General features: G+C 45.9%; 2 protein-coding genes across 5 annotated transcripts in view; one reads left to right on the plus strand and one right to left on the minus strand.

Moving 5' to 3' along the window:
- Positions 1-1934: 1934 nt before the first annotated feature.
- On the minus strand, positions 1935-11949 carry SKIDA1 (SKI/DACH domain containing 1). The gene is made up of 2 exons (XM_059729068.1): positions 6748-11949; positions 1935-5909 (listed from the first exon to the last, which is right to left on the minus strand). Exon 2 carries the CDS (start codon positions 5789-5791, stop codon positions 3206-3208), a length of 2586 nt encoding a protein of 861 aa, XP_059585051.1. The 5' UTR covers positions 5792-5909; positions 6748-11949; the 3' UTR covers positions 1935-3205.
- A 176-nt stretch (positions 11950-12125) lies between these two features.
- Positions 12126-24393, plus strand: part of MLLT10 (MLLT10 histone lysine methyltransferase DOT1L cofactor) — a 250625-nt gene continuing 238357 nt past the window's right edge. For 2 of the 4 annotated variants that reach the window (XM_059729064.1, XM_019497622.2), the window contains exons 1-2: positions 22753-22770; positions 23174-23342. In XM_059729064.1, the coding sequence (XP_059585047.1) occupies positions 23174-23342 (169 nt within the window). In that variant the 5' untranslated portion in view covers positions 22753-22770. Of the gene's footprint in view, positions 12518-22752; positions 22771-22951; positions 23343-24393 lie in introns of those variants that run through there. The other 2 variants (XM_059729065.1, XM_006257790.4) reach the window with 2 other exon arrangements.

Below are 24393 nucleotides of genomic sequence, written 5' to 3' on the forward strand. Positions count from 1 at the left end.
ATTGTCCAAAACTTCCTTTTGTCTTCAGTAGAGTAGCAGAAATCTTCCCAATAAATGTATCAATGAACACTACTCATGGCAAAAATCTCTGGACTGTGTTCCAAACGAGTCATAGGGTTATTGATTATTGCTGTTTTGTTTTTTGGGTTGTTTAAATTAATTTAATTGTTGTCTATGCCAAATAAATGGAAATGATTAAGCTTTTCATACACTTTAGTTCTATTTCTGAAAACATTAGAGCAAAATTACAATCCCTCCCTCTCTGTCTAGTAACCTTTGTCTTCCTCAGTATCAGGACTTGCCGTTATTAGGGGGAAATGGCTATTTATTAGCAGCTGAGTTTGATGATTTTTTATTATTAAGCCTGAAATGATAATAAGCTGTTTTCGCAATCATTGCTACCATACAATGAGAAACGGTTTCCAAACTGCCAGAACTGGAGATAACACCCTTTTCAGCAAGTTATTGAACCTGGCTAATTTCTCTGACAGTAGTAAAAACTCGAATGATCTCCTTAGTGGCTTACACTAAACTGAGGTGTACAAGTGTGAAAATTATTTGGCTATTGAACTTTGTGCCTTTTGATGGTGCCTTTCGTCAGAAAACCTCAGCAGAAAAGTCTGCAGGAATGATACACTATGGAATGTATTTGGCTCGGTGCTGTTCATTCCCCAGCTCCTATAAACTGAAACTATTGATTCGCTCAGGGCTGCAGAGCTTATGTCAGAGCTGGGCGCCATATTTTACCTCTTAAACTCCACGGAGTCTATTTGGTATGAATTTGTGCTTATTTCTTCCCCAAATATTATTTAGAGAGCTTACACAAGCCCCCTCTGTCATTTACAATTCGGGGTCAAATCAACACAGCTCTAATTGTGAATACTCAGGATCAGGGGAGGAAGTGACTTTGAAATTCATATATTACGTACTACACAAGGCGAAATTTCAGGTTTCGAGCTTGTATATTGCACCTTTGTAGCTTTCTTTTGCCAAGGGAAGACCTTTTTAGAGCAAACACTGGTTTCTAAAAGAGCCGGGGGAGGGGGTCCCTGAGCAGTCCGGTTCGTACGTATTTACAGTTTTCTGGAAGCAAGGCTGTAATCTGTGCAGCTCCCAACATACGTATGTAAACATTCATTTCAGAACAACTTCCCCAGCCAGCAGATCTGTCACGACCATCACCATGTCAGTAGAGCGGTTAAGTATGCAATGCACCTTTTGCAATTGGCAGTTTAGAGTGGGGGGGGGGGAGGGTAACTCCACTGAAAGGCAATTGTTTACTCTTTCTAAATATATTTGGCTGCAGGTATTCTTAGAAAAGGTATTTTACAATGAAAGGAAAACCACGGTGTGTAGATTTGTAAACAGCCGAAATCAGCTAGTGCCTGCTTAGAATATGGAGAGACACCAGGGGCTGGGAGAGGGCATCACAAAGGGCAGGAATTAAAATATTGAAAACCAGGCCTCAGATTTCCATGAGAAATGTTGACTCTAGGTCACACCGTAAACATTTAATTGCCATTTGGTTTTCTTTATTTTTTATTTAAGATAAATAATTCTCTCGGGATTCATTGATAGAATTTAATTTTGGAATGATCTGGTATAAAGAAAGCCTTCATCAAGGAGAATACACCAGCAGTTTTGACTTCTCAGCTCTGCTGATTCAGCAACCCAGTAATAAGGGCTTTTCCAGCCCTAAACTTTCCAGATTGTTTTATTATAACTTTGTACCATTTCCTTTTTTTTCTTTTTGTTCCCCCTCTACTGCATTTAGTTCTGCCTCACCTTGGTTCAGAACAGTTTGGGGGGATGGGAAGGGGAGGGGGGGGGATAGTTCACTTCAGAAAGCCTTTCCTCCAAAGAGAAACACTGAACTTACAAGTGAAGAGAAAAACAGGGATAACTCTACAATAAGTCAAAGTGTGTGGAATCAGAATTTTTAAACAGTGTTTTTAATTGAAAAATAAAGCTAAAGCATGCTTTCCAACAGTGCAAATGTCCATAATTTTGATTTACTGCTTCCATCATCACAACATATTATACCAACATGTCTTACTGAGGCCAAGACTCTAGAAGTCTGCCTCTTCAACTATTTCGATATTAAGTGCAAATATAGATCATTGCCTCTGATTGTCACGTGCAGTAAAAATGCTCCTGCTACATAGATAGGATGATATGAGGAAAACTCAAGTTTCCAACGATGCAGATAAGTGGACTATGGTTCAAATGCCTGAGTTTTGGTGCCAAAAAGCTATGAATACCGTGGCATTCTCGTTTTGTGTATTCTTCCCGCTCACGGCCTCTCGTTTCACTTTCTGTGCTGTATTTACTGCTTTGCTATTTCCTCCGTCGAGTGTGAAGGGCTGGACCATAAATTGTACTGCTATGCAGGCAAATCTTTGAGCTGCTTTGCAAGTTTGTAAGGGCATGTTCAGACTACAACTTAAATATGACATTAGTGAGTAACAGTAACCTTATTTAAGACCTTTGGGTGAAACAAAAAGGCTTTCCAATTGCAAAGAGTGGCTGTTCAAGTAAAAAGACACCCTTTACCAAAAATATAATTCCATATTTATTGGCTAGTTTTAGATGAGGCAGCTTTTTCCAGTGCTCGAGTGGTATTCGAACCCGAACCTCTCCAAACCAGAGAAAATTTAGTAAGTGCAACTGCTCTTATCAAAAGACACCCCTACACCCAAAAACAAAGCTCCCGAAAAGTACAGACTCCTGCCACATTGAATTATAGTGAACCCTTACTGTGCAACCATGTAACTTAAACTTTAACTGAATTAACAGTTAGACTTCCATTTTCGAAATCTAGTGCATAAATTTAATGGCTCATTCTAATATTTATTATTCAACCTTTTGACATTTATTTGAAGCAGTTGAATTGAGGTACTGGTGCATTATCAGCATTTAAACAGTAAAGTGTTCCAGCTCTACCATAATAACTGAGTTTAACTTGAGTCTTTAGCCTGAAGTACTCTGTGGAATGTAACCGCCCCCCCTCCAAAAAACCCGAAAGAAAAAAAAAGCCTGTCGTAATGGCAACAAAAATAGTAATCCGATTTCTGTCGTCACAATGTGATCAAACAGGACTCCAAACGTGTGTATAGCATTAATGGGCTTGTACAAACCATCCTGCAGAGTTTAAAACATAAGAAAGGTAAAGGTGGTTCAAGAAAATATTTTTCAAACCATTTTATTAATTAAATTTCCTGAATTTGTGGCTGGGTGGAAGAGGTATTGCAGAACCGCCCAACTGCCATTTCCATACAGGATGGGCCTTGTGAGGTGGTTGGGAATCCTTAGTGGTGTTTAAGGAATAAGCTGGCAACAAATCCCCATCAGTGCCAATAATTAGTGACGGTGGACAGGGAAAATTTGCCATGAAATTAAACGGCCTTTTCACTGCTGATGCTACATTGCTGGCTACCCTTTTGCGTCTATTGGTAACTGTAAAATCATCCAGTGTTCCTTCATGTGTCTCAATTTTACCTGTAGGACGTGGGCTTCTAGCGGATTTCAGATTTGGTTTGACTGGAGGAGTCTGCAGCACAGGTCGCTTTCCCAAAACCAAAGTCCTGTAATTCTTTCTCACCCTGGCTCCAAATTTATACTCCCCGTCCTCAGGCTTCGGAGTCCCTAAAGTGCATGAGAGGGCCTGACTCTGAGTCAGCAGCGGGCTTAAGGAAGTGGTTTCCTTCTCAGTGCATGCAGGCTCGTCCTTGGCTGGCAATAAAGCGTCCTGGTTATTACTCTCAGTCACCCCGTAAAACTCATCCTTGGGATCATTGCACTCACACTTTAGCTTATGCTCTGTAAGGTCAGGTTCGTACTCTTCGCTGGCACTGCTGTCCTCGGTCTTGATGCGGATGTTGTGCAGCAGCGGCAGTGCCTTATTGCCCGGCTCAGGGCACTCGAGCTCCGCGGCTGCTGCTGCCGCCGCTGCCCCTGCGGCAGCAGCAGCCGCAGCGGCCCCGGGCTCAGTGTGCGGAGGGGGCAAAGCCGGGGCCGGGGCCGGGGCCGGGGCCGGGGCCGGGGCCGGGACCGAGGCGAGGCAAGGCGGGACGTGCGGCTCCGCGCCGGCGTGTGCTGCGGCGGGCGAAGCCTCGGGAGTGCCGATCTGCGCGGCCAGGCCATTGTTGTCTGCGCAGTGCGGGGCAGCGGCGGGCAGGCACCTCCGCGCCTCTCGGAGGGCTCTTTGTTGTGGAAATGCATTGTTTGTCTTTGGGCTAGGTGAGGGGGCCCCCCTCGTGCCGCAGCCGCAGCAGCCGCCGGGCTTCGGGCCGCGGGCCGCGTTGGCCTGGAAGGCGATGGCAGAGGCCCGAGCATCCCGGAGCTCCGTGAAGCGAGGCCCCAGGCCGGCGGCGCAGCACGGGGGAGCGGCCGACGGCGCCCAGCTCTGCTGGCCCCAGTCCTCCGGCGCCTCAGACTTGACCCCGCACGGGGCAGCGCCGAGGCCGGGCAGGCGGGCGGGCTCGTCGCAGGCGGGCGGGCGCGGGGCGGCGGCGGCCAGGTGGTACAAGAAGCTGGCCGGGGCCAGGCCGGGGGGGCTGCAGAAGGCGGTGCGCCTGAAGCGGATGCTCTGCACCGAGACCTGGCTGGAGCCCGAGCTGGAGTCGGAGTCGGAGCTGGTGTCCTCCTCCTCCTCCTCTTCCTCCTCCTCCTCGGAGCTGAGCTCGCTGGAGTCCGAGGCGCCGCTGCCCTCGTCCTCCTCGTCTTCCTCGTCCTCGTCCTCCGAGGACACGGAGTTGCTGGTGCTGGAGAGGCTGGAGCCGAAGTCCGAGTCGTTGGCCGCGTGCTCCGAGTACGAGCTGGACTCGGAGTCGCTGCTGCAGCTCTCGGGGAAGCCGCTCGGCGGCGGCGGTGGCGGCGGGGGCTGGGGCTGGGGCTGGGGCGGCGGCGCGGGGCCGAAGCCGGCGAAGAGGGGGAGCCTGTGGGCGCCGCGGGGCCGCGCGGGCCGGGGCAGCAGCAGGAGCCGGCGGGCGCTGCCGGCGGCGCCAAATACGCAGTCCTTCCGCGCCGCCTCGCCCGCCCGCTTCCTCTTGCATCTGTACGCGAAGGCCACGGGGCTGCCGGTGGCCGCCAGCCGGGGCTGAGCAATGGCGGCCGCGGGCTGGTAGTAGGCGGCGGCCGGGTGCTTGCCGCACAGCGCGCTCCGAAAGCAGGGCGGCTCGGCGCGGAAGGGCCCGTAGCTGCCCCCGAGCGGCGCCGGCTCATAGTTCCGAGGGGCTTTGGCGGGCGCCTCCGCGTAGCCGCGGCCAGTGTATTTACTAAAAAGGTGAGGTAGATCGGAGGCCGGCGGCAAGCCCGGGTCCCCGGCCCGCAGCGCTCTCCTCCTGATTGGCAGCGGCCGAGCCGGGTCCTTCAAGCCCAGCCAAAGTTTGTTGTCCTCCCAGAGGCTGCAGTAGGGGCCGGCGGCCGGGCGCTCGGCGCGGAGCTCGCCGCCTGCCAGGGCCCGGCTGATTTTCCTCCGTTTTGTCTTGAGGACTCGCTCGGTCTTGCAGGAAGTGTACAGGGCTTCGACGTCCTCCCTGGAAATCAGCGTGCATTTGGCGGCGTGGAAAGCGATGGAGTTGATGGCTTTGAGTTTCCTCAACTCCTCCAGGTCGCAGTGATGCTTTTTGACTTTTAAATGATCCATTCGCTTGTGCACGGTGGTTCTCGGGATGTTTTTGAGCAGGTCTGTGAAGACCTGAGAGAGTGCAAACATTTGCTTTCCTTTAATGATGAGGTAGCCGAGCCTCACGCCATCCACCTCTTCAAAACCCGACTTCAAGTCTCCCATTTCGCGAATTAAATTATTCCCGGCATTTGCAGAGAGAGAGAGAGAGGGAGGGAGGAAAAAAAAAACCCACACACACACAATCCTCAGCCAGATGCTGTATTTGTCTCAAGGCATCCTGCTAATAAAATAACAAAGACTGTTATTCCTGGTCAATGGCGTACCAAACTTTAGACTAAATTAAAAAAAAAATCAAAGCAAATCAAACAAAAAACCCATGTGAAACTACAATCGATAGTTCTGATTTTTTTTAATCGGGTTTGCCAAAGTGTTTCTCTAAGTTGCTGCTGAAGATCAGTACCTGTTCCCTTTCATTCCCTGCTTTTCCATTGGAAACTATGATAATGGAATGTGAAGGGAGGAAGAGAAAAGAAACGCAGCTGCTATTCCCGCCGCTGCTTTAGCTACAAATAAAATGACAGAGTGAAGTGAGCTCGTCCGGAGACACCTTCATCAATTAATTCCCCTAAAGCCAACGCTGATTGGACACTCCTGACAGGTGATGCAATAAAAATTGATATTCCACCCCTTCCCCCAAAAAAAATCTCCCACTAATTAGCATACCCTTATACTGCCACCTCCCCTCCCAAAGTAAATAATACAGTTAGTATATAAATCTTTCTATTAAACAATCTGAGCTCAAATCCACTCAGACCTCTCAGGCTTCTTCATCGCTAGCTCCATGTGAAGGATTTGTATGCTTTTTTATATCATTTTGTCTATATTTAGAATATTTTGGACAAATGTGGCTCTTTGGTGCATGGCATGGATTTAAGAGACAGCAGCATGATCATAGCGATGGAAAATTCTTTGGTAACGTGACCATTGGAAACTGGAATTTTATTCCGCATTACGTGGAAAATGAAGCTTAGCGAAAATGTGCAGAATAGCCTGGTATTTCCCTTTCCGAGGCTCCAAACTTAAATGCTCGATTGTTAACAACCAGAGGGAATACTTACGTTTTTCGAGTTTCTCTTGATTTTCCTCTTCTGCTTAATTGTCTTTTTACAGCCAATGGCTAATTTTTTTTGTATTTATTTTGGTGCTGCCTGCATATCGAGGGTTCCAGCCCCGTCATACTGTAACACTTTTAACTGAAATTCTGCCTGTAATACTGGGGGAGGGGGAGGAGGACGTGGACTCACGTCAGACCTATAACAAAGCATAGATAAGCCAGAAATGGATACACTTTTCACAATTAACCGTGCTGGAGCACAAACTGGAATGTCCTATGGTCCCGGAGTCCGCGTCAGGATTCCTGTGTGCTGATTACTTCCAGCAGAGAAAGGAGAATGTAAAATGTCCAAGGTGCTTCCAGAGGCTTTACGTAATAACAAAAAAGTGCTGGCATACCACGCACAATGTGCAATGGGCTAGGATGCGCCTGCTTCGCAGTGTGCACGGTCGGTGTGGAGCAGCCCCTCTGCAGCCTTTTGATGTTCCATTTATACCAAGCCTTTTAAAAATCAATTTGAAGAAGCAGCATGAAGGTTTAACCTCTTCTTAGTGACGTTCAATTATTTTAGTGTCAGGCGCAATGATTTCGAAAATGTTGCAACAGCAGCAAACCTCTTCCTTGTTAAATTAAAATGATGTTTGCGGTTTGCATGTCAAACGCTGCAAATAGAACTAACTATCCGCCGTTAATCAGTTTTCAACTGAAAACTAGATATAGCACAAGCACTTTTGTGTCTAGCAGGAGTTCCTCGCTTGTCCAAAATTAGACACATCCGTGTGATTAAGAAAACAGCTCATATTTCTAGGTCTAAAAAAATATGTATTTTCTTCTAAGTCCAAAGTGTGATTTCCCACTCTCTCTACTGGCAACATGGTGAATGGAGTTCGTGTTACGCCATCAGGTAGAGCTCAAATAAATAAAAACAGCAGCCCCTTTTTTTCAAATATTTTCAGCAGTTTGGCATGAGCAGGCGAGATGCCCCCAGCCCCTAGGTCCGCAGGAATTCTGGAGAGAACCGGGAATTTCAAGAAGTGCAGCCGGAAATTAAGGAAGTCTATTTAGGAGAGCCTCTAACTCGGAAGGCTGAGATTTGAAAAGTCAGCCCTAGACTACTGTTGCTCTCAGCACAGATGTAATCGCCGCTCTTCAACTTAATCCATGTGTGTACAAACCACGATGTCTAGTTCTTCCCTTTGAAATCTAAGGATAGTATTCCCATCCAAGAAATCAGAGCTAGAGCAAATTACATTTTGTCCCTTGAATTAGAAAAGGATCATTGAATGGATCTCGTGATATTTCAGCCTTTAAACGTAACCGAGAGGCAGCAGTGAACAATGCCTCGTCACAGCTAATACCATCCACAGAGTTAGCCTTCTTTTGCTCTGCATCTGGATCTATCAGCGTACATTTTTCTTTCTCGCTCGCACAAGAGACATCATGTTATATTCTATAGCTGAAAGCAAAGTTTCGAGGGAAAACAGCTGCTGGTGTTAAAAAGAAATCATCGTAGTCTTCCTAGAGCTAGAGACAATAAGGTCGTTTAAAAATTCCTCCTGATGCACTTATATGCTGCTGGCACCCCCACCCCCTCCCCGCGGCTCTCCTCCCCCTGCTTTAAGGTTAAGGCTATGGAGTCAAACAGTAAAGAAACCGTAAACTCCGAGAAAGCTTTTAAGAAGACATTACAGAAAAAAAGGTGGGCTCACAAGTCATTACTTTGCCAGGTAGTTCGGTTGTCCTCGACTCATGTTTAAATCCAAACACTCTCTTTTACTCCAGATGATAGTCTGGCAATGGGATCCAGGAACTATTTAAAAAATGCATGCTTTTTGTTTGTTTAATACAGGCGCTATCAAATGTTTTAAACTTAGTAGCGGCTTTTTGCCAAACCTATCTTTTCAGAAAGGTACAGCCATGAGCTTCTGGGGTTAGCCAGAGCCAAATGTTGATAGAGGAAAAAAAAGCTAGAAGTCTTTAGGAAATGTTATACATATATACACACATGTACACAATATCGTTACACACACACACACACAAAATGTACACAATATACTCACACACACTCACACACACACAGTTTCAGTTGCAGGGCTTTCTCCACATCACACACAGACGCTTTTGTTTCTTTAACTTCTCCATCATTTTGTTGTGCAAAATGAACCAGGCAGCTTTCATGGGGCCATCAGCACACGTTGTATATCCGGGGTCTTCTTCAGGCACATTGGGGGTAGATCCTGCTAGCGAGATGTGACGGAGGCCCCTGGCACACGCACGCACGCACACACCCATTAAAGGCAGGGGACTCTAAAATGGATTTCCACGCACACAAGGGATTGCGATCAATAGCTACCAACATTTATGGCTTAGATTATTAATGTGAAAGCAGGGCAAAAGAATGAAAATGAAAAATTAAAGGTGTCTGTTATCAATTACAGTAAAAGTTATGCAATAATTTACTTACTTGGTGTGTGTGTATGTGTGTGTGTGTGTGCGCGCGCGCGCGCGTGTGTAGATCCAGCTGTATATATTGCTATCTCTCAAAAGCAAGGTAGTGTCTGGCAATTTTGTTGACCGTGTCAGCCTCACTTAAAATCAACGATGAACACGATTAAAAAGATGGATGTTTGTCTCACATTTCTTTAGTACAGAACGTCTATAGTGCCCATTTTGCTAAACACATATACACACGCAACTATATATAGTTGCGTGTGTATACACACGCACACACACGGAGGCTATCAATCAAATGTGCTCCTTTTCACGATGAGTAGCGTGCAATCTGCAATCTACACCCTCTCGTAGGTAGTATTTAAGTTTGCCAACTGGCTGGCCGAAGAATAAACCTCTGTAGAAAATAATATGAATAATATGCTGCTGTGGACCTATTCCTACTTACAACAGATTCCATACTTTGATGTTTGTAAACTCGTGTTAAAAGATCCAGGTTTGCAGTAAACGTGTAACTATATCGCTTCACAAAAAGAAGACGTATATATAACGTTTAAAATCCTTTTTGATGTGTTCTGATTTATTTTCATTTTATGATGATGTTTAAATACCACTGCGATTCAGCCTGACCTCTTCCTTCTGGAGCTAAGTAATGCACACACCATTTACAGTCTTTTAAACGTTTAGTTGGGAAATGCAACAGCAATATCCAGCAGCAGTTGGACTAATGGAAAGACTTCTTTTGAAAACCTTCAGGAAAACCTACGGGGTCATGTGCATTTTCACACTAGGATTGCCACATTATTAGAGTATTATTATTTATTATTATTTGTTAAGTGCCAGACTGTATCTTCAGGTATTGACAAGCATTAAATAAACCTTTTCCTTTCATGAGCCATGATGTAGAAATATATAATTTAAATGAGAAGTATATTTTCTAACCTTAGCACTGTTTTAGATATCACTATGCATATTTTCTTCAAAGAGGCTACAGACAGAAAACAGTGCGAGGCTATCACAAAGAGTCCAGTAAAGTAAATATAATAGGGTCAAAGAACACTATAATAGGGTCCTTCTGCTATTTTAAAGCCGGCCCAGTGTGACTGTAGTGCTTAAAACTTGTTGTAAATTCTAAGTTAGCAAAAATAAGAAGGTATAACTAAATTAGTCAAATATGTGGAAGATAAATCCCAGCTGACAGTCCAAAAATCATAGCATAATTTATCTAGCATCATCACGCCTGTGAGTTATTTCTTTGTAAACAAAGCAAGGAGGTATTGTTGCACGTTTTTAAGTTTTATTTTCTACATGGCTGTACTACTTATGCACCAGAACGTTGTACGGTGCATAAAAAGCACAAAATAACAGTCTTACTTGATGTTGATAGTCTTGGCTGTTTTAAAATACAGGTTTTTAACAGGAGTTTTTGGACACATACTGCATGCCATGTTGTCTACTGACCCATAATCAAAATGCACTGACCTTCTACCCTTTTTTTGCCCCTTGACCCATCCTGAATTCAATGCAGCCTTTATAAATTTGCAAATCCTTGGACGTAAAGGGGATTTGGTGAGGCTTTGTTCTGGAAGGATCCTAAAAGTTTGCGTTTTTTAATTAGACAAAGGTAAGGCAACAAACAGAGGGGAATAAGATTATTTCTTACACGCAGGTGCTCTGTATTCATTTTTATATTCAAGGACTGTATCCTGGAAAAACAGATTCTGCAAGCTGAAAAGCAATTGCAAACATAGGAGATCAGAAGGTTATGGATTGCACCAAATTAGCAATGTGGTACAAATCACTTTCATGACGTAAGGGATGGCCAGGCCACAATCTTCCGGCGTTCCTCATCTCCAAGGACTGTGTGGATCCTGGTGACCCAGGGAGAGGAGAGAGCGAGCGAGCGATTTGATCTGAAGCCACAGGCACATTCCCTTATCTCTTCTGCTATCAGTCAGTTTAAAGGACACCATAATTATGATGGTGATAAAACAATGCCCGCTTATGTGTGCTGAATAAATAAAGAATGTTTACAGCTCCAGAATGTTTCAATTCCAATTAAACGCTATCAAAGAAAAGCCACTCCCCCGCCCCTATTTACCTTGTTTATTGTCATATTTTCTTATGAAATAGAAGAGCCTTCCGGAATGGTATTAAGGTTAAGTTGGGGGGGGGGGGCGGTTAGATAACACATACTCCCAGTTCCCCAATTACTTGGATCACCTACATGTTGTATTTGTTTATTTTTAATGGCTACATGCCTGGAGATGCAATGGTAAAAGGCGCGAAAGTACCCAACTCCAACCACAGCCTGGAGGAGTTGGGCTGAATTAATGCAGCGCCCTTGGGCGTTAGAGAAAGGGGTCTGTGATCTTATGGTTCCGACTTCCTGACCAGAACCCAGCCAAGCCTCTGAAAGGGCCCAGAGGAACTTAGTCTCCAATTAGCTCCTGTTTCCCTTGCATCTTGGATCCTTGGAAACAGGAGCCTGAAAATTTATCCCAGTTACTAAGACACAAGGATCATTTCAAATATTCATCGTATCAGCAAATCTGGTCATAATCAAATTAAAGCAAGGTTTGGGGGAGTACTGCCTGTATGGCTGGGTACTAGACCCAGAGAGGACTACAAAGAAATAAGAAAAAAGGGGTGCTTTTAAGTGGCTTAGAAGCATATTGCAAAACGCAAAACAATATTTCTGCCATGGAAGAGACACTTTGTAAACCCACGATTCTGTGTGATACTGCAGAGACCCCCTCCCCCCCCCCCCCAGCTGCCATGGTAATTTCAACTTTATATCCAATATTTCTGCACGATGCCCTTGTTTATTTTTTAAAGCCCAAGATATTACAGGCTGTGGTATATCGTGATGTAGACTGTGCCTTTACACCAAATTGTCTCTTAGCACTTTTTGCCTAAAGGAACACCACCGCTAAATTTAAACTTAAAAAAATTTAAATATCCCAGGAGAAATGCTGATTTCTGTTTACTCGAACCAGAATGTAGTGGCAAAGGCGACTGTATTTGCAGAGTTGCTGCAGAGTTGTAGGCCCTTTTCCTTTTGAAAGTTTAGACCTCCAATACCCTCGATTCTACTGGCAGAATTAGGATGGACTTGGAGGGTCCTAAACGTGACCATTCACTAAGGCGGGGGGCTACAGCTTGCAACAACGTGCTCGGCAACTTAATCTTACACTAAAAAGGGCAGAGAGCGAAAAAGAATGGAATACAAACTCTCCCGACATTTGTAGTCGCTTCCAAGGTGGATTGTGTATTTTAAAGCTGATGGGAACGTCTGGTTTTTGGAGCAAAAAGGAGAGAAGGTAAGTGTTTGTGCTTGTATCCGTCAGTTCGTAGAGAAACAATGAAAGAACAAAGGGAACCACTTCTCCATTTGGACATTTTACATTTTCTTCCTCCATTTGCAGCTGATTGTGCAGGGCTGGGGCTGGACTCGCTTAACTTTGCCTCTAGGAGCTGGGTGGCAGGGCTTGGGTTTAAGAAATAATGAGAAAGTTACTGAGCAATTTAAATAAAAACATGTTTACTGGGAGGGAGAGTCCCAGCAGCCGCGCTGCTCCAGAAGTTGTTCATCATTTCAGGGGGAGCCAAAACTCCCCACGTAGCCCTCCCTCCCTCCCCTCCCCTCCCCGAGAGAAGTGGAGCGGAGCTCGCGGCAGTCTGGATCGGACCTTTCCCTAGAATTTCAGGGATCCCCAAAGCCAGGACTATTGTTTCCGGCGCTCAAAAAAAATTAGTAAAGACTGAATGAAAACGCGTCCCCAGTAATGAGCTCCGGCGTTCACCCGCAAGGAGGGAAGAAAGGAAGCAGGGGCGCAAAAATAAACATTCGCGCAATTATTTGCAAATCAAATAAATTGCAGCGAGGTGGGGGTGGGGGTGTGTGTGGAGGAGGGGGGGTGAGAGGGCAAACAAACAGCCCTCTCTGAAAAAAACACGTTTCCCCGGTCCGGGGGGCTGCGAGCCCCGGGGCCGGGCAGCAGCACAAAGAGCTGCCACGTTGGGTGGGGCCGCGCTGGAGACAAGCCCCGTTCCCCCCAGCCCGAGGCAGCCCCGCACCCTGCAGTCCCTCTCGTGGGGAGGGAGACGCATGCTTGGTGTTTATCTTCCTCCCGGGGATGCGGGAAGCCGCCCCCACCCCGCTCGTTGCCAGGCAAATGCAAGGCTTTGTCGGTGGGTGTTGCCCCGCACGGCCGGGCCAGGAGCCCCCCGCATGGGCGCCCGCAGAACAATGTGCGGCCGCCGCTTCCCCTCACGTGGGCACCCAGCGCGGGGCTCCCGGCTGCTGACCTTTCACCCTCTCCCCTCTCCTCCCCTCCCCTCCTCCCGCTGCTTCCTTTTGCCGCCCGGGCACTTTCTTACCCACAATTCCCCGCGCCGGCCGCGCTCGTGCCGAGCTCGAGCCTCCCGCTACCCCCTCCCCTCCGGCTCGGGGCCCCTTGTAGCGCCCGGGCCAGCGGGCACCCAGGAAGTGGCAGCCGGCCCCGACACCGGGCAGGCTCCCGGGAGGGTGTGCGCTGGGGGTGGGATCTCCTCCTGGCCCCGCAGGGCTGGGGGCCTGAGCCGGCGCGGAGGAGCTGGGCGTGCACACGTGGGCTTGGCAGCGTGTGAAGCATCGTGGCCCCGAGCCGTGCGGAGCGGAGCAGAGCAGACGTGTTGGAGCGCGTGTGATGGCATCTGGGGGGGGGCTCGGGGCAGCCCCCGCGGGCGGGACCCGGCTCCGCGCCCCTCCCCGGAGCCCCTCAGACTCGGGCAAGACGGGGCTGCAGGGTCCGGGCCGCGGGGGCGGGGAGCGCAGCCAGAGCCCCCAGGCGCTTGTGCTGTAGGAAACAATGCGGGAGAAAAACAAGTTTCAGCGCAAAAAAAAGGGGGTCCAGATGACTTTTAAAACAGGACGGAGCCGGTCGCCGCACCTGGAGAGCCCATGTTGCTAAGTACTAGATTTAAATAACAAGTGGAGGGAGAGACTTTTTGACCCTTCCAGACTATAGCAGAAGAGGAGTTGAGGCCAGAGAGAGGGGCGTTGCTCAAATCAATTGAGAGGCATTATAGACTTACAGATATGTGTTTGGGCAAGGCAGGAGAGGATTTGCCTGTTGAATATTCTTGGCAAACGTTAATCTCTCGTGTGTTTTAAAAGTACCGTGTCAGGGGCTTTTAAGGAAATCGGTGAAAAATCAAATGTGGCATTAATCAAAACACCCAAATGTAAACATGTACGAGTTAAACCCTAACGTTATGCAATTATTTAAATCGAGTCCCGGTTTTCCTGACTGCGACCCCTCACCCCTCTGCGAGTAGCTTTGAGATCCCCCCCCCCCCCCACAAAATCCTCACGTCTTACTTTTCAATCGGTTCATATTTTTGGCCTGCCAGCTATGAACAGGGCTTTGGTGGTAGAAGCAGGTTTTCAGGGACAAAAATATGCGGCAAGGTGAAAAGGCTTCAAAATACAGTGATTTCTAACCCTAGCCTTTAATTAAAAAAAAAATTAAAAGCTCGTCTGTTTTGCTACATTTCAATAATCAGCTGCTTGAGTAGTAAGCGCTGCTTTGGGTCCCGTTTTTCGGGTTTTGTGGTAAATGCTTGATCTACATACAAATTTGAAGCGAGGAAGAGGCTGATTAAAAATATAATTACAAGTCAGTGAGCCCCTCCCCCCCCCAAAATCCACCGGGCATGGAAAAAAGCCGAGCTGGAGTGAAGGGTGTTGATTAATAAGCAGAAATCCTGGGAAAAAACAGTCGTTGCAGGTTTCACAGAAATAACACTTGGTTGCAGGCCAGGCTGCGGATGCAGCACCTAGTGGTCCGAGCTGCGGGGGGGGGGGAGGGCCCCGGCCTGCAGCGAGGAGGGGCGGTGGAGCGGCCCCAGCGCCGGGATCCCCTGGGTCTGGGCGGCTGCGGCGAGGGGAGAGCGGGCCAGGAGGGTGCAGGCAGGCGGGGGGAGCCGGAAGGCTTCAATGAAAGAGCGGAATAGCAAGATTCAGGCAGGCTGCAGCTAGCGCCTGTCAAGATCGGAGAAAGGGAATTAAGGTGATAGAGCGTTCAAATGGCCGGTGCCGGGGAGGGCTGGCCCCTCCGTCTCCCCTCCCCTTTTTGTCCTTTCTCGTGCTTCCCCCAGTTTCCCTCTTTCTCCTGCCAATTTCTGCAGGGTAGGAGAGGGGAGCTGGGGGTCAGGGAGGAAAACAATGCTGAGCGGGCGGTTGTGCGCAGCACTGTCCCCTGAAGGGAAGAGGCGAGCACTGCAGCGGCGGGGCTGAATGCAGTGCTTCCTCCTCTCCTGCTGGCAGTGCTCATGGCATGCGAGGAAATGAGCAGGACCGCGGCCAGCTGGCAGAGGGTCAGTGGCAGCAAGTGGAGATGTCAGGATTCTTATAGGTCAGCCTAATTGGAATCCTGAACCCGGGATAGGCTCTGGAGAGCAGCTGGCTCCAGGCCAGCTAAGTAATCCCACTCATCCTCTAAACCCCCTTGCATTGAGGGTGGTAGAGTTTGAGGGTGAGTAGCTGGAGTAGTGCATCTGTGGGTGCCCTCCACAGAAGGAGGGGCGAGCTGCCAGACTTACGTGTGGGTCTAGAGGGCTAGCGGAGCACTCCAGGGAGTGGGATGAGCTTGGGAAAGCTGCCGTAGGTGAGCAAAGGGCCGGGGAACATGGCCCGGCTGTCAGGCAGCAAGCGGGGCTGCAGAGAGGGCAGACTGGCAGGGACAGGCGGCCCGGGGAAGGTGCCTTGAAGGAGCAGGTCGGGCGGGAGGAAGTGCAGCTCGGACTCCTTTTCCTCCAGTCGCTCCCCATTGTTTGCAGGCCGCCTTCTTCGCGCTGTTTTCAGCTGCCGGCGCCGTCCTGCCATGCGAAGGAAGGAGAGCTGCTGAGCAGCCTTTTCTTTTAGTTCCAGACACAGCCGGGTTATGCCGCACGTTTGTATTCTCTGGCTCAGCAACTCGGGGGTTTCCAATAAGAAAACTGCTAAATAAGTAGCGAGGACTATTTAAAAGGGCCATTCGCTAAGGGGAGCTGCTGTGAGGTTGTACCTCACATGTTCCTTGAAAGGTAAAAATCCCCCCATAGCACCAGATTTCTACGTAACAGACCCTCTGTTTGCGGGTGGATTTTAGGGCAGGACCCCCCTCGGAGAACTGGGGAGAAACAACTTTCACAATTACGGGATTTGGAATAATAAATCGAGGGAAATTAGTTTGGAAAATAAAACGTTTTAAGACTTTTTATTTAAAAAAATAAAGATTAATCTTGTCTTAGTTTTCACATAAACAGAAAAAAGCCCGGGGCTTCTTGCAAATCCAGCTTACTTGATTAAAACACATTTAAAAAGTCGTGCTTTTCGGGAAAAATATGCTCTGCTTGAATATTTTTTTTTCCTTCAACCCAATTTCAAATTACCTGATCTTAGCATGCCATCCAAACCCGAGCTTTCCACTCACATGCACGGACAAGAGTTAACTAACTTGATACAAAAAAAAATCTCCAACAAGTGCTGCTGTTCTTTTAAGCAAAAATCGCTTTCCCACATTGCTCTTTAGAGAGAAAAAAGCAAAGGTCTTGGGGGCTGATACATTTATTAAGAGCAAAGATAATTTATAGATAAACTTCTAGAAGGCATTTTTTCAAAACTTACTATAAAAACAACATCTGGTTCTGTATTATTTAGCAGGGTTTGGCTATTTATTTTATCAGATTACCATCTATGTGTAATTAAATCTTATTTTTCCACATCACGAAATTTGAACTTTTGACAACAGTTTGACAAAGAAGTTAGCAGATTATTGTTTATGAAAAGCATCTAGTTGAAAATAATTCCTCACAACTGACACCCCTCAATTTGGAGCCACTTGCCATCATCATTGCTTCAAATAAAAATAAAGCGCTTTCTTTTTGCTATTCCTGCTCTTTTCCTCTTTATACATTTGCAGCCTTTTGTCGAGTTTTACTTTTACTAAAAGTGCAATTCAGGGTAGATCGTAGAATGATTGGAAGACTTAAAATGCAAATAAACAACACTTCACATGAAACTAACTGCTAATCATGGCATATATTAGCTTTAAAATAAAAAATATTTAAGATTTCTGATCGTTTTCCTCATGGAATATTTTAGAGAGGTTTTTTTCTCAATTGCTGCTTGATAACTTTTCTTCTGAATACAGATTGAGAGAGTGTCATTTGAAATTAAATTTAATGTGATCATATTGCTTTAGTAAACGATGCATATTGTGGAATGAAAATTGTCTTGTTGAAAGGAAAGGATTTATAAATAGGGGAACATCATTTCTGGCCACTGTTCAGTATTCCTTATATCGTATTTGTATGCAATATATGTTGACACATTTCATATATTTCTTTTCCCACAAAGGATCGTTGTTGTTTTTTAATGGAGGAAATACTACGATATAAAAATTAGCCACATTCCAGCTCTGAAGTACCAGAGTAAGATTGACAAAAAGTGATCCGAGGCTTGCGCACTTAATTCGCTAGGAATGTTAAGCTTCCCAAGATACACCCTATGTGGTCAAGTTAGACTTTCACTGTTAGACAGTTTTTTAATGGTTAAAAAAACATACATAGAACAAATGTGTGTATATTTACATATATAAAACCGAAATTAGATGGCAACTAGCAGTGGGAACATAGCTCATTGATGGAAGGACTTTGTTATTGCATTTGGCAACCTCTTTCTTTCAGAGACACAATACAATTAATTAACATATTCTTGGGCGTGTTTTTGAGATTGGGAAATGGTGGCCCCTTGTTGAGAAGAAAACACTTTAAATAAAAAAGTAACATTGTTTTGCCCAAATGGTACTGGGAAAACCAGGCTAATATCATGTATACAGCCCACGGATGTGGTTCATTTACTCCTAGCTGCTTTAGCATATAACAAACCGACTTTTCTCTTTCCCACGCCCATAACCTTGAAACAGCATATTTGGATTTAATTGATATAAATCCATTTTAAAATAGTTTATATTTCAGACGCTTGGTGAGAAATTCAATGTACAATTTCTTATGTATCTTAGATATAGATTGAATTATTACATGGAAATAAAAGAAATCTCACCCTTAACATTACAATATTACAATACTGACCATAATACAATAAACGTAAATGCAAGCAATTATTTTAGTGTAACAATGATAATTAAGTAACTGGTACACAGGGGTATGCATCTACAAAGGGGATTTAAGAATGGCTTCTAGGGTAACTGTTTAGGCATTTATTAAAAAAAAAAAAAACAATTAATATATACCTCACAATAAATGTCAGACTTTACAGCGTATGGGAGTCTTCTCTAAAGAAAAGCTGTGCATAACAATTAAATCACATATCTAAATTCCGGAGTTTACTAACCCAGCTTTTCAAGGATTAGCAGAGCATTAATATTCAGTATGGTTTGCTGGAAATTTATTTCAGGTTCTTTTGTAACATACTGTAATTATCATTATTTTGACTTGACATGCATAAAAATGTGGTTAACATTTAAATGCTTTTTTAGTGTAGAGAATTATAAATTAACTGCTAAATTTAAATCTTTAACCTATATCACTTGGGGAATGTTAAATCTTTTAAAAGGAACTAATCACTGTGCTTAAAAAATATCCTGTGCTACAATTCCTTTACTTAGAAATTTGGTTTAAGATTGTTCATTCAAGGAAAAACCCCTTGCTTTATGTTTACAGTAAACCTCAGACTGAAATTACCATCTAAATGCCAACATCAGTAACAGAAGCAGTACTTGAAAACCACCTATTTCATCCTTTGCTGCTGGCTAAGTGAAATTTACCAAAAGTCCCCAAAGGTGATAGTGCAATTAAAACCAATAAAATGCATGTTTTAAAAGCAGTTGTTTTAAAGGAACAAAGAAAGAATACCACCAATCAAAACCATTAAAAACTATACTTAAGAAAATAGCACAATAAAGGTATGGGCATAATGTTCATGACATACATTCACCCAGTTTTACATGCCGTTACCTACACTTGCACTGTGTGTAAATGGATAAAATATAAACCTCTAGATAAAAGGTGAGTTAATCTTAAATATACAACATTTTAATTATTTAACTGATTGTATATTGTTGGAATTATATACTGATTTGATATGTACTCAGACAGAAGGCAATAGAAAATTATACTTTGTAGTGCTATAAACTTAAAAGAGTAAACATACAAAGACTACATTAATATTTGAAATATGGGTTCCTTAGATATGCTATGTCCCTTATAATTGAACATGGCTAGAAATAATTTGTTGGATCCAAGCCAATCTGCCATTTAAAACACACTATGTGCAAAGGTCAAAACACAAGTCACACACACTCTACATTGTGTAGAGTGACCATTTTGCTTTTTTTTCCTCTAGGATTAGGCAAATAACCATGATTAAAATTTATTTTGATTACAGCTATTCATGATGTTAACACATAACCAGAAGGCAAACAAATCTAATGTATTTTAAATAGATAAACATGAGCAATATTAACCTACATATTGAATGTCAGTAGGGTATTGTAATTCTCCATATTTTCAATTACATACGTTTAACTGTACCTCATATCCTTTTGCACATAGGTAAAGATGAAATCCCTTTAAACATGGGCTCAATTAGAAAATAAAGTAAAAAATGCAGGGAACGATTTGCCTTCTATAAAAATGTCAACTTCCCCATCCCAAAACCATAGCTCCCAGCTTCAATTAATAGTTTTCAGTATAGCATCAATGATAAATGTATTTCTTCATTTTTTTCTACTAGTCTTCAAATATTAATCTCTGAGAAATCTTTTGAATATTGCACCTGATTTAATTGTTCATATTTCTCTGTCAATGAAATGATTAAACATCAGGGGCTCTGCTTTTTCTCCTCAAGCACAAGATGCTTTTTGTGTTTTTCTTCAAAATGTTTTGTAAGATTTAAAGCACATACTCTAACCATTAATATTTAAATGTTTACAAGAAACTGTTAACTGGTGATAAAAATGCGAGTTGAGTACTTTTTATATTCTGTCAAAGAATCTGGGGTGCTGCACAATACTACATTTAATACATGAACTTATTTAATGTTTTCTTTAGGAATATTTTAAACATTTTTTAAACAACGGCCAATTTGCAAGTACAATTCACATTCAAACATTTCCTAAACAATTTGAGTTATCATCTAAAATGTAAGGAATACAAAATATGTATAATCTTGTATTGTACCCCTTTCTCATAATTTTACTTTGTTAAATTCCATTATTTTATAGATATTTTAAAAGAAAACAATTGTATCTAATCCTTGCCCACATTATTCATTCTTACTCATTGAATTATATTTCCTTCTAATTGTTTTAATCCCATATATATCACTATAAGGAGGACTGGCTCCTTTTTCTAAAATAATATTGGCCTTCTGGATCATGTCAGTGCTTATTAAATACTACAATCATAAAACATATATGGTACAAGATTTGACTTTCTGATTCCATAGCTGTTACAAGCATAGCACTTGCCATATTTATTTTGTGGTAACGCATTTCTTTTCCTATTTTGCATTTCAAAGGTCTCCTCCAAATGATTTTTTTACTGAACTATCAAGAGGTTATCTAAATTTTGCCATCAAATATTAGAGGCTAGCATAAGGTAGTCATCATGGAGTCTCCTTCAGTATATTCAGTCCATCAAAAGAACTAACCTACAGTCCATTAGAAATAAAGCAAATGTTTTATTAAATAATTCAGTGCATTAAGACTTGTCTGCTTTTCTAGGGAAGCAAAGTTTCAGATTGATCAGTGCTGAGTTGGCATCTGTTAGGCATAAAATATATTTTTATTTGAAATATGTGAAATAGTTTTAAAAAGATAGTCTGGATACTTTGATGAAATTATGACAGTTGTTACAATCTGATTATCTTTTGTGATAGTTTTCAGCTGTAGGAAGGGACAAATCCTGAACTAACTAATATTACATGGAGAAAGATCTAAGAATTGCAACAGATATTTTCAGAGAAGAAATTACAAAATAAATATGTTGATAGCCTTATCAGGAAAGTCTTCTGAAATTGCTGATAAACTGCTTCTAATTTTTATTTGCAGTGTGTGTAACAGGCATGACTATTTTATCCCACAAACCATAGTAAAATTTGCTATAGATATCTGTGTGTTTTATAGGGGGTATATTTTCCAATGTTACCTGCCAGGGAAACCTAGGAGAGATCTGTTCGTATACTGTGATTTTATTCTTGTCAGGGTTAACAAAATCATTGAGAATGCCTTTTAAATTAGATGTCATCTTCCTGACAGGAATGAAGAGGGGCTAGAACATTGTTCCTATCAGCTTCAAATAATTTGTGGTTTTTAGAACATAAGGATATTAATTGCTTTATTCCCATACAAAATAATTGCTGTGCACCTGCAATTTCCAAAGGATTTTACAATCCCAAAATGTAATAAAAGTAGTTTTACAAGTAGGTTGTGCATTGTGAAGAGTTCTACCTTTTAATTCTCATTCTAGCTTGAGATGTTTTGTTGTTGTTGTTTTGGGTTTTTTTGGATGGGACCGGCTGGGTGATTTTACACAAACTGATATATATTACCTTCCAAATCTGGTATGGGTTCATCATCTTAAGAACAAAACCTGGAGCTCCCAGGGCGCCATATGCTCTTATGAAGGAATTTTCAGAACGTCAGAGACTCAAATGTTAATTCAGTCTGTTATGTTAATCAAAACGTTTGACTAGGCCCTGTCTATGTGGGAAGCAACTCTCCCCACTCCCTTCCCTTTCTCTCTCCCCCTCCAATTTTCTCTTCCTCTAGCTGAATCATTTCACTTAAAACTTTCAAGGAGAGAGAGAGAGAGAGAAACCTTGACCTCACACATCCTGCAGACTCCGAGGTCTCTGGGGGCTGCAGTAGGGCACCCCCTCCCCCTCTCTCCCACCCACCTCACAGCTCGTCACACGCCCGCACACATGTGCCGAGGGCTGCTCGTTTGTCACTGAGCCGGGGACAAAACGCGGCCGAGCCCAGCGCGTCCAGCCAGGTAGCGCTGCCGGCGCTGCCACGAGGCCGCCTGGCGCGCACAGCCTCGCTCGCTGCCCCTTCTAGCTCATCCCTGCCCGTCCAGCCACCAAGTCAGACCAAAGGAAACGAAACCGGGCGAGCGAGGGAGCAACCTTGGGCGCGGCAGCGTTTCCTCTGTCCGCCGCTCCAGGCGTTACCTGCTCACAATGGAGGGCTGAGCGCCGGGGACTTCCCCTAGCTTTATTTTTGCACGCCCAGCAGGGCAGCGCTGGGCTTGTAGTGCGAGCGGCCCCCCGCCCCCTACTCGGGAGGCCGCGTGCTGCCGGCCGGGGCCCCGGGCGGGGCTGCTCACGCTCGGCTTTCTCCTTGGGGCGGTGCGGGGCGAGGCCTGGAGCCTGCCCGGGTGGGGAAGGGGGAATGATGTGCGAGGCAGCCTCGCTCCCCCGCGGCCATAGCCCAGTCACATGGGTGCCGCGCGGCACTGGCTGCACAGCTCGGGGCGGGGGCGCCGCCCGCCGGGCCAGGCCGGGGCCGCACGTTCAGCCCAGGTGGAGCGGGGTGGCGGGGGCGGCGCTGGGTGCTTGGGGCCTGGCCGGGCCGGGCCGCAACTCGCGCTGCATTGGCGGCCCATGAGCCCCCGCGAGGAGGCCCGGCCGCGGCCTGCTCGGCAGGGAGGCGCAGTGCGCCTGCGCGCGGCCCGGCCTGCCTGCCTTCCGTATGCTGCGCTGTGCCGCCGCCGGGCGCCCCTCTGCGCGCGCGCCACTGCCGCAGCCCGGGCGGGGCGAGAAGAGCCGCGGAGCCGGCGGCCATGGGCCCTCGATCGTCGCCGTGGCGGCGGCGGTGGCGGCGGCGGCGGAGCGCCTGAGGGGCCGAGCCCGGCCGGCCGGCCGGCGGGGGGAGGGCGGCAGCAGGGCCCGGGTGCGCGTTGCTGACGGTGTTTTTAACCCCTAGATGGTCTCTAGCGAGCCGCCGCTGTTGCCGGTGTCACTGGAGGGCGAGTTCTCCAATAGCATGAAGGAGATGATCGGCGGCTGCTGCGTGTGCTCCGACGAGAGGGGTTGGGCCGAGAACCCGCTCGTCTACTGCGACGGCCACGGATGCAATGTCGCAGTGCATCAAGGTGAGCGAGCGCGGGGCCCGGCCGCCGCCTCCTGCCCCGCTTACCTCGCCGTGACCAGCCCGCCCGCCCCCGCTGCTTCCCCACTGGGCGTCTGCGGGGCCGCCCCCGCCCTGCGCTTCTTCCACCGCTACTTGTGACTGCCCTGCCCTGCCCTGCCCTGCCCAGCGCTCCCCTCCCCTCCCCCCCGGGCTCCTGCCTCCCCTAGTGTGGGAGCTGGTGGAGGGAAGCCAAGAGACAGGAAGGCAGACCGGCTGTCATGTGATTGCTCCCGCTTTCCCTGTCATGTCGTTTGGCTGCGGGTGCCCGGGACATGCCGAGACTTCCTGTTGGGGTGGTTTGGGCGGGGGAGGGGAGGGTTGCTGGTATTAATCACCCGGGCCACATTTGTGTCTAGCCCTGGAGGAGGTTGGGTGGTGTCCAGTTCAAAGCAGGTATGGTGGGTATGCCTGGGATTGCCTGTTTGCTGCCAGCAAGTTGTTTTTGTTTTGAGGAGGAAACTGTTTGTGGTGTTTCCACTCAGACTAGCAAAAAAAACCCCGTGGACTTTATTTTGGTTGCAGAAACAAGGAACAGTAATGGCAGTTGGTAGTTTTTCCTGTGCAGCTCCAGAGTGAGCCTCATGCCCTGCTCTTCAACTTGTTTTAGTGCGGTGAACTCATTGGAGAGAAGTTAGTTCTGTTTGGAGCTCATTAGTGTGTACACCTGACACACATGAGGGATCACAGTATTTTTGCCATGCCAGATGAAGCTGTCCATTCCTGCACTATGCTACCTGAGAAGCAGTTCAGAGTTTTAACCCTTGATTATTGGTTGTTAGTTGCAAAAGATGCACCTGGTTTTGTGAACTGGGGAGAAATCTTCATAAAATGAAAGCAGGGGACAATCCAGAGCAAGTGAAAAATGAATAAAGTTATTCTTAGCAAAGAACTCTTAGTGGTAGAGGTGAAAGGGGTGGACTAGCATCTACATAATGACTGTGCTCAAGATAAGGCATCACTGATCTGAAAGCAGAGTTGATGTTGAAAGAGACAGTCCGAGCTGGACATAGTTG

This window comes from Alligator mississippiensis, chromosome 5, assembly GCF_030867095.1.
Source record: "Alligator mississippiensis isolate rAllMis1 chromosome 5, rAllMis1, whole genome shotgun sequence".
NCBI classification, from domain to species: domain Eukaryota; kingdom Metazoa; phylum Chordata; order Crocodylia; family Alligatoridae; genus Alligator; species Alligator mississippiensis.